Source organism: Callithrix jacchus, chromosome 19 (assembly GCF_049354715.1).
Source record: "Callithrix jacchus isolate 240 chromosome 19, calJac240_pri, whole genome shotgun sequence".
Classification (NCBI taxonomy): Eukaryota; Metazoa; Chordata; class Mammalia; order Primates; family Cebidae; genus Callithrix; species Callithrix jacchus.
The window spans coordinates 49,961,672-49,974,806 of NC_133520.1; the positions used below are offsets into that span (position 1 = coordinate 49,961,672).

The 13,135-nt window shown below is 37.1% G+C and overlaps 1 protein-coding gene across 7 annotated transcripts in view; it reads left to right on the forward strand.

The window, feature by feature from the left end:
• The window catches only part of ARID4B (AT-rich interaction domain 4B), a 152,743-nt gene that overhangs the window by 44,463 nt on the left and 95,145 nt on the right, over positions 1-13,135 (forward strand). For all 7 annotated transcript variants that reach the window (XR_013529965.1, XM_008985785.5, XM_078357291.1 and 4 more), the window contains exons 3-4: positions 8,215-8,325; positions 11,829-11,894. Coding sequence is in view for 6 of the 7 variants with exons in the window: in XM_008985785.5 (XP_008984033.3) it covers positions 8,215-8,325; positions 11,829-11,894 (177 nt within the window). In the remaining variant the exon portion in view is untranslated. The remainder of the gene's footprint in view (positions 1-8,214; positions 8,326-11,828; positions 11,895-13,135) is intronic.

Consider the following 13,135-nt stretch of genomic DNA (forward strand, 5'->3'; position numbering starts at 1 on the left):
GGAGGTTGCGGTGAGCTGAGATCGCGCCATTGCACTCCAGCCTGGGTAACAAGAGCAAAACTCCGTCTCAAAAAAAAAAAAAAAAAACACAATGTTGTGTCACCTATAGTACTCCAGTGTGTAATTCCTAAGAAATAGAACACTGTTTTACTTACCCTGCATCCGGTGTTCCAAATCAGGCAGTCATCATTGGTACATTGATACCATCGGATCTGCAGACTCTCCATTTCAGATTTCATCAAATCTTCTAATAATGTCCTTTTCCTTTCTGGGCCATGGTTCTATCCAGGGACATAGGTTGCATTTGGTTGTCATGTCACTTCAGACTACTTAAATCTAAAACTATTCCTTGTATTTCCCTAAATACAGCTTTTCTTGTATTTCATGTTCTTCAGAGTTTTAAGAATTACAAACCCTACATTCTGTAGAATAACTTCAACTTTGGTCTGTCTACTTTTTCTCATTTCCGGTTACTTTTGGCAGGTATAGTACAGAAAGATTGCTCTTTTGATACAACAGAAAGGTGCTTTTCTGTTCCCAGTGCATAACAGCACATAGTTAAGCCATTAAAAGTAATTCAGTAATATTCAAAAATGATGCAGATATTCTGCTTATCAAACCACTTATCAGCTTAGCATCTATTGCCAGCTCTCTGAATCAACCTTTATGATGGTTGCCAAACATTGATTCTCTATCAGTTCTGTTACAGTTATTAACATTTTACTATAAAGAAGAGCTTTCTCTTTTCTACATATTAAAACATTCATTTATTCATTTTTGTCAGTATGGACTCATGGATTTCATTTTTACTGAATGCATTGTCATTTGTTATCAATTTTTAAAACTGAGGTATAATTAATTACTGTGGAATACACAGATTTTAAGTTGATCAATTTGATATACGTACATATCCCTAAGGAGATAATAGAACAGATGATATTTATTGTAATGCTCAAACTTTCCACCATTTGGCCAGTAAGAGGAAAACCCTTTCAAGTGCTTCCTGTATCCCATTGAAATGTCCCTATCATTAATCGCACCGTTTTTTACTTTTTGACACAAGGTGTTTCAGATTCTTCTTGTATTTTGAGAGAGAGAGAGAGAGACAAAGAGTGAGTTGCAGACTACTGCTTTTTGTTGTTTCTGGGCTGTCTGTTGGTTGTTTTTAGTACTTGTTAGAGCTAGGAAAATACAGGGACACACACACATCTATAAGAGCTCATTTATTTTTCTGTGTGTGTGTGTGTGTGTGTGTGTGTGTGTATAAAATAAAATCATGAACTCAAACCAAATTTCTAATTCCAGTTCAATATTTAGACTTCTTTATAGCCTGCCGCCTTCCTTCCATTTTAACTTCTTTGGCAGTGGGAAACATGGCCCCCACTGTATTCAATGTATTGACTTATTTGATTAGTCAGTTTACTTATTTGGTCAGGGTAACAGATCTTCCAGCCTTGCTGCTCATTGCTGCTCATCTCCTCTGTCTCTGTTCAGCTCTCACGCATGTCCTCAGCCTCCTCCTCTTCACTGCCTTGTATATTCAGCATCTGTCCTTGTGCCTCTTCAACCCTTACCCTTTCACAAACCCATGTCCTTAGTGCCACATGAAAAGGGAGAGAAGAAATGGCCTCAGAGAATATTTTGAAGTTACATTCCTCAATATATTCATTTTTTTAATCTCTCCCCCAAATTGTGCATTTTAAGCTTGGTTTTTAAGTGCTATACCCTTTGATATATAAATGTGAGTATATTTTCTTCATTCATTTTTTTAGAAATTATCTCCACTATTTTGTTTATTGGGATTGTTATGTATAAAATAGGCTGTTTTCATAGATTTATTGTCACATGGTGTGTGTTTAAGTACATTTATTACTGATTTTTTTTTTTTTTTTGAGACAGAGTCTTGCTTTCAATACGGCTGGAGTGCCATGTTGCAATTATGGTTCACTACAGCCTCAACTTTCTGAGCTCTAGCAATCCTCCTACCTCAGCCTCCCGAGTAGCTGGGACCACAGGTACATCCCACTATACCTGGCTAATTTTTGTATTTCTGGTAGAGATGGGTTTCACCCTGTTACCCAGGCTGGTCATAAACTCCTGAGCTCAAGCAATCCACCCACCTTGGCCTCCCAAAATGCTGGGATTGCAGATGTGAGCCACTGTACTCAGCCTACTGATGGTTTTTATGATCAAATTTAATACTCTTGCTTTCTGATTCTCCTGGCTACATTAGCACTGTAACCAATTTGAATGCCTTACTTTTTTTTTTTTTCTTTTTTGAGATGGAGTCTTGCTCTGTCGCCAGGTACCAGGCTGGAGTGCAGTGGTGTGATCTGGGTTCACTGCAACCTCTGCCTCCCGGGTTCAAGCAATTCTCCTGCCTCAGCCTCCTGAGCAGCTGGGACTACAGACACACGCCACCATGCCCAACTAATTTTTGTATTTTTTAGTAGAGACGAGGTTTCACCATGTTGGCCAGGATGGTCTTGATCTCTTGACCTCATGATCCGCCCGCCTCGGCCTCCCAAAGCGCTGGGATTACAGCCGTGAGCCACTGTGCCTGGCCCCATGAATGGCTTACTTTTTAAAAGAAACTACCTCAATAAAATGTCATCTATCATGTTTTGCTTTTAAAAAGAATCTCAAATGAATATTTTCTAGTCATTGTCAGTTAGGCAGCCATTTGAAAAATTGATTTAACTATTGTCTTTCTAAAACTTAATTTATGTATTTGATGTGCTGCAGCCCAGAGACACATTAGAGATTACTGTTGATTCATTTGTGCACTTCTCTGCTTCCTTGGTATTTTGGCATCTTGAAGGATTATTATCCATTAATAGCTAATTTTAAAATTGCTTATGCTTTTTAGTGTTCCCATGGAATTCAGTAGTTTTTAGGTGCCAGTTAAGACATTTGGTAGACTGGCTAGAAAAATAATTATTTAAGCAATGCTGGATAACTGTGAGGTAGCTGTTGCCTTGACAACCAGAAAACTGTTCTGTTTGCTGAACAAAGGGATGGTAATTTAGTAGCTTAATTTCCTTTTTGACATGGAGGTGCTATGTAAAACATCTTATTTTAGCCCCTGAGATGATCCGTATTATTGATCAGAATTAGAGAAGCAGAGCAAAAAGAAAAGGCAAGAGTAGTTTTTTTGTTTTTGTTTTTTTTTTGCTACATATAGATAGATATTCATATTTATCAGCGTTGGTGTTGGTCAAAAGAACCTTAGTTAACCTGCCAAGATAATTCTTAATATGTCTCTAAATTGGACCAGAGTAAATTAGCCTCAAAATACTGGTGTAATCTTGGTACACTAAGGGTTGTGATACACTTTGTTACGGAGCATCCCCATAAAGATTTAAGATTTTCTTTCTGCTGGAGTTCAACATGATTAGTTTATGTCTGAATTGAATAAGGTAGAAACTATTTTAAAGGAACCCTGCTTCTACCACATGTATACACAGTTAACACTGCCATCTGCTCTGTTTATTTGGTGATGTTTTTTATGACTTAACCCATTTGTATATAGACTTAAACATTTTTTTTAAACAATTGGCTCCCAGGTTGTAAAAGTAAAAATAATTGCTTTTATTTGGCACTGTGCATTGGGCCCTCTTCTAAGCGTTTTATATGTACCATCTTACTCCTCATCCTTGTGAAAGAACTGTTCGCCAGCCGCCACTCACAGGTAATTTTTTATATTTTAAGTAGAGACGGGTTTCACCATGTTGGCCAGGCTAGTCTTGAACTCCTGACCTTCAGGTGATCCACCCGCCCCGGCCTCCCAAAGTGCTGGGATTATAGGCATGAGCCACTACACCCAGCCAAAATGTGATTTTGCCCCTCTAATATTAGGAAGAAACAAGGAAGGGAACCACATCTGAATTTGCATTGATAAAATGACTTCTTTGTCCACATCAGGTGTTTCATAATATTAATTATAAGTTGCTAGCTGACTACTTCAGACATCACAACTGAATGCTTTCTATTATTGACTCTATTTTTTTGATGTAGCAGCTGAAGCTTAGAGAGGTTTGGTAGCCTACAAAAACTCATCCAGTTGGTTTAAGGAGTAGAGCTTGTATTAGGACCTTGCCTTTCAGCTTTGAAAGCCTGTGCTATTAATCAGTCTGCTCTATTACCTCATGTTAAACTAATGATAGAATGATACCTTATGCCAAGCTAAAATTACATACTCAAATCTGACCATCTTGGTTATGGATTTGATTTGGGTTTCTGTGGAAAGTCTCATTCATATTTTGGTCGGCATTTTAAAATAGTTTGATAGTTTCACTTCTAGATGATTATATATGTCTCAAAGAATCCCATTCTGACCACCATTGTAATGCCAATGCTTTGATACAGGCTTGCTAAACAATTATATGTAAAATTCAAATTATTGTGCTAAATGAGAATTTAGAAACAGAAAAGTAACTTACCTAACATGATGTATAATAAATAGAGGCGGCAGTGGTAAGATCAGATCACAGATCACTGCGTTTTCTGTGCTGTTTCTAACAAATTAGCACTGCTCTAATAATGTATTTCAGTTGTAGCAGTTTTTATTAGACTTTGGTTTCGCTCTGCAATTCTATCTAAAGCATTTTCTTTGTATGCCTTCTAATTCCTTTTCATATGGTCTAGCATGGAGGAAAGAAAATATTACCCTTTAAAAGAATAATTTGCCCCACAATAATTTGAAGTGATTAGTACCCTTCTTCTGTCAACATGGGTTTTTATGTTGTTGAAGATGTGGAATGGGCTTAATTTGGGGGAAACCGCTCTCACAACTTCAGCTTTAATAAATTTGCCCAATAAGCACATCTACAGTTTGCTGTAGTTGAAATGTTGCTAGTGTCTGTGAATGTTAAAAGAAGACACCAATGGGTTTCTGAATACTAATAGTCTAAAGATGTTACTATTCTGTACCCTTTTTTTGTTCAGAATTCTCTATTAAAAATTTAAAAATATATCAATTCTTAAATATTTATATGTTCCTCAGTAGGTACAAATGTGCAAATTTTTCATAATTTCAGGTTCCTCATCAGTTTTCATTTATTTTTAACTATATTATTTGTCTCTGAAAATAAAATTTTACTGGCTAATTGGGCAGAATGTGTTAATAAGGAGGCTGCAAATTATGGAAAGTTATGAGCCTGTGGTCATGAAGACTGCCCTACTATTTGGGTTTTTTTTTTTAAAGACGGGGTTTCACCATGTTGGTCAGGCTGGTCTTGAACTCCCGACCTCAGGTGATCTGATGGCCTTGGCCTCCAAAGTGCTTGGATTACAGGCGTGAGCCACCACGCCCTGCCCCGTTTGGGTTTTTATAGCAGTAATACTCAGTACCAATTGAATCACAAAGTGAATGGAAATTTCCTACAATTTTTTTTCTCTCTTTAAAAAATTTTTTTAAATACTTGATTAACAAGTAAAGCTTGAACATATTCAGTATGTACAACATGATATACATGTACATTTTGTGGTTAGCCCAGTTAAATTAATACATGGCCGGGCACAGTGGCTCATACCTGTAATCTCAGCACATTGGGAGGCTAAGGCAGGCGGATCATGAGATCAGGAGTTTGAGACCAACCTGGCTGATATACAGAAACCCCGTCTCTTCTAAAAATACAAAAAAATTAGCCGAGTGTGGTGGTGGGCACCTGTCATCCCAGCTACTTGGGAGGCTGAGGCAGGAGAATTGCTTGAACTGGGGAGGCAGAGGTTGCAGTGAGCTGAGATTGTGCCATTGCATTCCAGCCCAGGCAACAGTGCGAGACTCCATCTCAAAAAAAAAAAAAAAAAAATTAAACACATGAATTATCAATTATGCTGTGCATTATATTCCCATCCTTATAATAATTCTTTTCTTTTCAAATAGTTGAGACGGGATCTTGCTATGTTGCTTGGGCTGATTTCAAACTGCTGGGCAATTGCCCTGCCTTGGCCTCCCAGATAGTTGAGATTATAGGCCTGAGCCACAATGTGTGGCCATTTTTATTGTTTTTGAGTGAAGTGCTTTGAGTCTCTTTTCATTTTCTTGCTAAAATAAAGTCACTAGTATGTCTGGAATCTAATCATAATTTTGGCCAGGAAAAATGATATTTTAAGAGATCTACGAGAGGTAGGTAAACTAGAAATGCATTTATTCACTAGGTACAGCAGCAATATAAAGTTATCAAGTTGTTAATAATATAAAAAAATTAAAAAGTTTTAGTGCAGAAATGATTTTTTTTCTATGAGGGTATATTCCTGTTATAGGAATGAACTGATGAATAGGCATTTTCCTAGGTCAATTAATTATATGTTTGATATGTTTTGAGTTTACTGTTTGTTTTTTTTTTGAGACGAAGTCTTACTCTGTCTCCCAGGCTGGAGTGTAGTGGTGCAATCTCAGCTCACTGCAACCTCCGCTTCCCAGGTTCAAGCAGTTCTCTGCCTCAGCCTCCCAAGTAGCTGGGATTGCAGATGCCTGCCACCATACCCAGCTAATTTTCTGTATTTTTAGTAGAGATGGGGTTTCACGATCTTGGTCAGGCTGGACTTGAACTCCTGACCTCTCGATCCACCTGCTTCATCCTCCCAAAGTGCTGGAATTACAGGCATGAGCCAGTGCACCTGGCCGAGTTTACTTTTTATGAAATACATGGAATGTGAAGCAATGGCCATTGTGGAGGTCTGTTATAATCGTGGGCACTTATATTATAGCACTCTTTTTCCCTTTTTCTTTGGGAAATAGATTACTCTGTTGATAGCTATAACTTTTAGGGGAGAATTTATTTTAAAATCTAAATGAAATTTGATTCTCTCATTATTTGTTACTGATAACAGCATTTTCCACTTTACGTTCTATGGAATTTCTGTAGGATGTTAATAGATGTCAATAGAAAAGAAAGAGTTTTTTTGACAATAGATTGGGAAATGCTGAGTTGAAATGTAATCGTTTTCTCTGTTATACATATATGTATAGGTTTCTCAGATCTTTTAGCTTACATTTAGGAATCTCCAAAGTTCAGGCAGAGAAGTAATCAATTCATTTTTTGATTTCCCCCCAACTCATACCTCCTTTCCTTTTGGTAGAATGTCCTGGGATGTTAGTGCTTCTTATAAAGCAGTTTGGAAAAAGTTGCTTACATTATTTTCCTTTGGCTATGAAATTAATATAAGCAGAAGAACTAGGAATAAAGATATAGAAATGTACTTGATTATAAAACATGAGAGCAGCTTTTAAAAACTAAGTCACAACTGAGGAAACATAAATATTACTTAAGGTAGAAGAATAAATATCCAGTGAACCCCTCCTATTACAGCATTTGAGACATTTGCTTCACAGTTTTATTTGAGACTTTCCAGATTGGATTTCTTCATAATAGTTTTTACCAATAGTTTAAATATACTTACTTTTCTCCCTTGTAGGCTATATACTACATTATTTTTTGTTTGCTTTTTTGAGACTAGAGTTCAGTGGCATGATCACAGTTCACTCCAGTCTCGACCTGTTGTGGTCAAGCAATCCTCTCACTTCAGTCTTAACAAGTGGCTAGGAGTACAGGCATGGCACCACAGCCAGCTAGTGTTTTTTTTTTTTTTTTTTTAAATTTTGTAGAGATGAGATCTTTCTATGTTGCTCAGGGTGGTCTCAAACTCCTGGGCTCAAGTGATCCTCCAGCCTTGGCCTCCCAGTGTGCTGGGATTATAGGCATGAGCCACCACACCAGGCCCTACACTACCTTAGACTTTTCTAGGTAGAGATACAACAGAGCTATTCTGAATTTGGGTAACTGACAATGTGGAGCCTAAATATTGGAAGAGTTTTTTGTTTGTTTATTTCCCCCAGCATTTGAGTTTTAAAGATTTACCTTCTGGTCAATGGATCCTTTTCTTTAAGTGGCCATAGAATAAATAAATATTTGAATGAATGGGTGACTGAGGGGGTATACTTGTGAGTGAGCTAATTCATATCACGGACCATATATATTTAATAGAAATAAAATACCCTTATATTTTACATGATGTACATTTAAATAGGCTTTATGATAAATATTTCACTTTTTAAAGTTTATAGTATTTTATAGATTGGTCTTGTTAACAGATACATTCAACATTAATAATTGTTTTAGCTTAACAGGATTAGGGTCACTATCCTGAGGTCTGATTGTGGGAAAGAATAGAGAATTTGTATCTAATTATATTTCTTTGCATTTTTAGGCCCTTGATGAGCCTCCCTATTTGACAGTGGGCACTGATGTAAGTGCTAAGTACAGAGGAGCCTTTTGTGAAGCCAAGATCAAGACAGCAAAAAGACTTGTCAAAGTCAAGGTACAATATTTATAGATTGTATAAATTATATGTTCAGCTTTTGATATTTAAACTATTTGATGAGTGTATTTAAGGATTATTTTTCGCAAAATAAGTTTCTAGGAGTGAAAGTTGTAAAAATACCTCAGAAACAAAGCATTTTTTGTTATTTTAAAAGTATTCTAATTGGAATGAATTTAGGTTATCACAGTTGGTATTTTGAATGCCATTTCACTGTAGATGTATTGTTTGTATAGTGTTTTAGAGCTGGAGAGTAATTCAGAAGTCATCTAATTTAGTTGCTTCATTTTATTCCAAGAAAAATGAGGCTCAGAGAGGGTTAGTGATTTCTCCAAAGCCATTATACCAACTTCATGACAGAATTGGAACTACCATAGTTTATGAATTTAAGTCATTTCCCCTACCATTTCAGTCATAACATTGGACTGTGACTTGTAATTGATGGTGCCTTAGGTAACAGTGAAATTAGGTACATGTAGTTGTTGACTCCTTATGCTCTGCGTTTTCTTGAAACATCTTTCTAAAGTACTTGAGTTTTGTCTTAATGTAGAAAAAGGAATGTAATTGCTTCCATTTTAATAAATTATCAGCATTGAAAAATACTGGACGAGTAAACTTGAATGTAGATATTTATTCATTTGTCAGTAATTTACTGAGTAACAAACCATTTGCAGGGAACTTTTTGGTGGGAAGGAAGATGGGGATATTAGGATGAGATTGACCCTGATCTCTCCTCAAGGAATTTATGATCTAGATTAGCCATACCTTTCAAACCATTGGTTTTTATTTCACCAATTAAATAGGCTATACAGGTGTTGTACTTCTATGTAGGATATCAGTCTCTTCTAGAGCTTTTACTATGCCTATATCCCTTATGTGTAGATATGTTGAAAAAGCTATCTTGGTGATTCTGATTTGCACTCCTGGTTGAGAGCCATTTTGATAAGACCTTTAAATTAACTATAAACTGTTAGGAGGCTAGTTGTGGCCCACCCTACCTTCAGTTTCCACATGCTTGGTGGTTGGTGCTTTTATAGTATGCATTACCTGTTCTGGCTTTACACACTAGTATTCCCTGAGCACTGTTTTTTGCCAGTACTATCCTATAGATGAAGAGAAAACCTCTGTCTGTCTGTCTGTCTGTCTGTCTGTCTCTCTGTCTATCTATCTGTCTATGTATCTATGTATCTATCTGTGTATCTATCTATCTATCTATCTATCTATATCTGTCTGTCTATCTATCTATCTATCTATCTATCTATCTATATCTGTCTATCTGTCATCTATCTGTTTCTATTTCAGAACTACTGGTAGCACATGTATCACCTTTGTGTGAAGTAGACAAAAGCCCTCTCTCCTGGTGGAAAGCCTCCTTAGCAGAACTTGGCATACAGATAACAACTTTGTGCCAGTTGGAGAAGATATTCTCTTTGGACAGCTGTGTCACTCTAGGACCCATGCTTTGGCCCACAAAGCAAAGGCTGGGTTTCAGCCCCAACTTGCATTCTTAGCTGCATATTTCTTATGTAATGAATGAACCAGGAAAATGACATGTAGCAGTCCTGCCATTTCTTGCTGTAAATGAAAGGAACAAAACTCTTAACAGACTCTACTGCCTCTGTTGATAGCACAGAGTACCTTGTGCCTTATAAGTAATGAATATCTAAAGCTTACTTTTAATTTTTTTGGCTGCCCTAAACATTTTGTTTCTATGGAGGTAGGGTCCATTAAAACACATTCACAAGGAAAAAGAAATTGTTTTTAGTTCAGTGATTTTTGTCAGCAGATATGGGGATATATTTCTTAATATGTTTGATTCAAACTTTAATATATCTTCAACAGATTTGTTTATATGTTATCACTAGGTGTTTTGATTTATTGAATGTTTACTATGTGCTAAGCTCTGTCTGAAGGTTAAACTCTAGTGTTAAGACCTAGTCCCCATCTATAAGTAGCTTGTAGTTTAAGTGAGGGGCACAGATACCTAAACATGTGATTTAAATAAAATGTGATAGTGCTTTTGTATGACACAGAAATACTTGGAATGTTGTGGGTATAAGGTATCTCCTTTCATAACTGGTTTGTGAATGAGCCTGCCTGTTACCTAAAATAATTATCACATATATCTGATAAAGACCATGTTAATGATTCAATCCCTATAAGAACTCTTTTACTTTATATAGGGAAAACAGCTGTTTTGTGTACTGAGTAGTTGAAGCTGTCTTGTTTTTTACCAGTTTGCCATTCTCTGATTTCTATAATGATATAAATTCTGGAGCTAGACTGCATACATTTGAATATCAGCTCTACCATGTCTAGTTCTTTGATCTTGGACCAGGTACTTAGACTTTCTGTTTCTCAGTTTTCTTTTTCTTTTTTCTTTCTTTCTTTTTTTTTTTTTTTTTTTGAGATGAGTCTCACTCTGTCCCCCAGGCCGGAGTGCAGTGATGCAGTCTCGGCTTACTGCAGCCTCCACCTCACTGGTTCAAGCGATTCTCCTGCCTCAGCCTCTGGAGTAGCTGGGATTACAGGCATGTGCCACCATGTCCAGCTAATTTTTGAATTTTTAGTAGAGATGGGGATTCATCCTGTTAGCCAGGTTGGTCCCGATCTCCTAACCTCAGGTATTCTACCTGCCTCAGCCTCTCAAAGTACTGGGATTACAGGCACGAGCCACCACACTCAGCGTGTCTCTCAGTTTTCTTATCAATAAAATGGGAATAATCATACCTACCTATTAGGGTTTTCTTGAAGATTAAATGTTTGGTACTTGAGGCTGAAGCTCAGATTTCAGTAAGTGTTTGCTGCTACTGTTTATTATTAAGGTAGGCCTTCACAAAATGATACAATACCTAATAGCCTAAAATCCCCATGTCTGTCTTTCTCATTTTTTAGGAAAAGCAATTTGACAACTAAATTAATAGCTGATAGTATTGAAATAAAGAATGATATGTGGGACTGGGTGTGGTGGCTTACGCCTGTCATCCCAACACTCTGGGAGATGAAGGTGGGTGGACCAATTGAGGTTAGGAGTTCGAGACCAGCCTGGCCAACGTGATGAAACCCCGTCTCTGCCAAAAGTACAAAAATTAGTTGGTCTAGTGTTAGGTGCCTGTAATGCTAGCTACATGAGAGGCTAAGGCAGGAGAATCACTTGAACCTGGGAGGTGGAGGTTGCAGTGAGCCAAGATCACGCTGCTGCACTGCAGCCTGGGTGTCAAAGTGAGACTCTGTCTCAAAAAAAGAAAAAAGTTAAAAGAAAAAGAATGATATGCTAAACATCTAGTAATTTAGATGTGCTGCCATTGATTATTTTTGAAAACTGTGATACAGTCTGGGCAGTTGTCTGTTTAAATAATTTTTAGTTAATCTAAGGGATTGAGATGTTGTATAAACTAGGCAGCTGTTTTTTATTTCTTTGAATACAAATGAATAGTTGGCACATTGATGAGCTTGTGTTGCTTGGTTTATTTTTGGTGGCTAATTAAACTTATAATCTCTAGGTGACATTTAGACACGATTCTTCAACAGTGGAAGTTCAGGATGACCACATAAAGGGCCCACTGAAGGTAATTCATTTATTCATTGTTAATTCTAATGATTGTTTGAAAAACAATAATTACACTTTGAAATTTTCTTTTAATTCATTGGCTATTTTGTTATTGAGTTGATAAACTCAATATGTAATTTTCTCTAAAAAGAGTAATAGAAAAAATAGATTTAATCTCAGCGACTCAGGAGGCTGAGGCCAGAAGATCACTTGAGGCCCGGAGTTCAAGGTTGCAATGAGTTATAATTGTACACACTGTGCTTGAGGACAGCTTAAGATGCTGCCTCTTAAAAAAATGATTTCATATTAAATAATAACTGATATGGTAGTAGAACCAAACAGTTTATTCAGATGAACACCAAAGAAGCATTGCTCTCCCCAACCTAGCAAGCCAGGCCAATATTCAAGTCCAGGAAATACAGAGAACACCACAAAGATATTCCTCAAGAAGAGCAACCCCAAGGCACATAATCGTCAGATTCACCAGGGTTGAAATGAAGGAGAAAATGCTAAGGGCAGCAAGAGAGAAAGGTCGGGTTACCCACAAAGGGAAGCCCGTCAGAAACCCTACAAGCCAGAAGAGAGTGGGGGCCAATATTCACCATCCTTAAAGAAAAGAACTTTCAACCCAGAATTTCATATCCAGCCAAACTGAGCTTGATAAGTGAAGGAAAAATAAAATCCTTTGCGAACAAGCAAGTACTCAAGAGATTTTGTCATCACCAGGCCTGCTTTACAAGAGTTCCTGAAAGAGGCACTACATATAGAAAGGAATGACCAGTACCAGCCACTCCAAAAACATACCAAATGGTAAAGAACATCAACAAAATGAAGAATCCTGCATCAACTAACGGACAAAACAGCGAGTGAGCATCAAAATGGCAGGATCAAATTCACACATAACAACATTAACCCTAAATGTAAATGGGCTAAATGCACCAATCAAAAGACACAGACTGGCTAATTGGATAAAAAGCCAAAACCCATCGGTGTGCTATATCCAGGAAACCCATCTCACATGCAAGGATACACAAAGGCTCAAAATAAAGGGATGGAGGAAGATTTACCAAGCAAATGGAGAGCAAAAAAAAGTAGGAGTTGCAATTCTCATCTCTTTAAACCAACAAAGATCAAAAGAGACAAAGAAGGACATTACATAATGGTAAAAGGATCGATACAAGAAGAGCTAATGATCCTAAATATATATGGACCCAATAAAGGAGCACCCACATACATAAGGCAAGTTCTTAATGACTTACA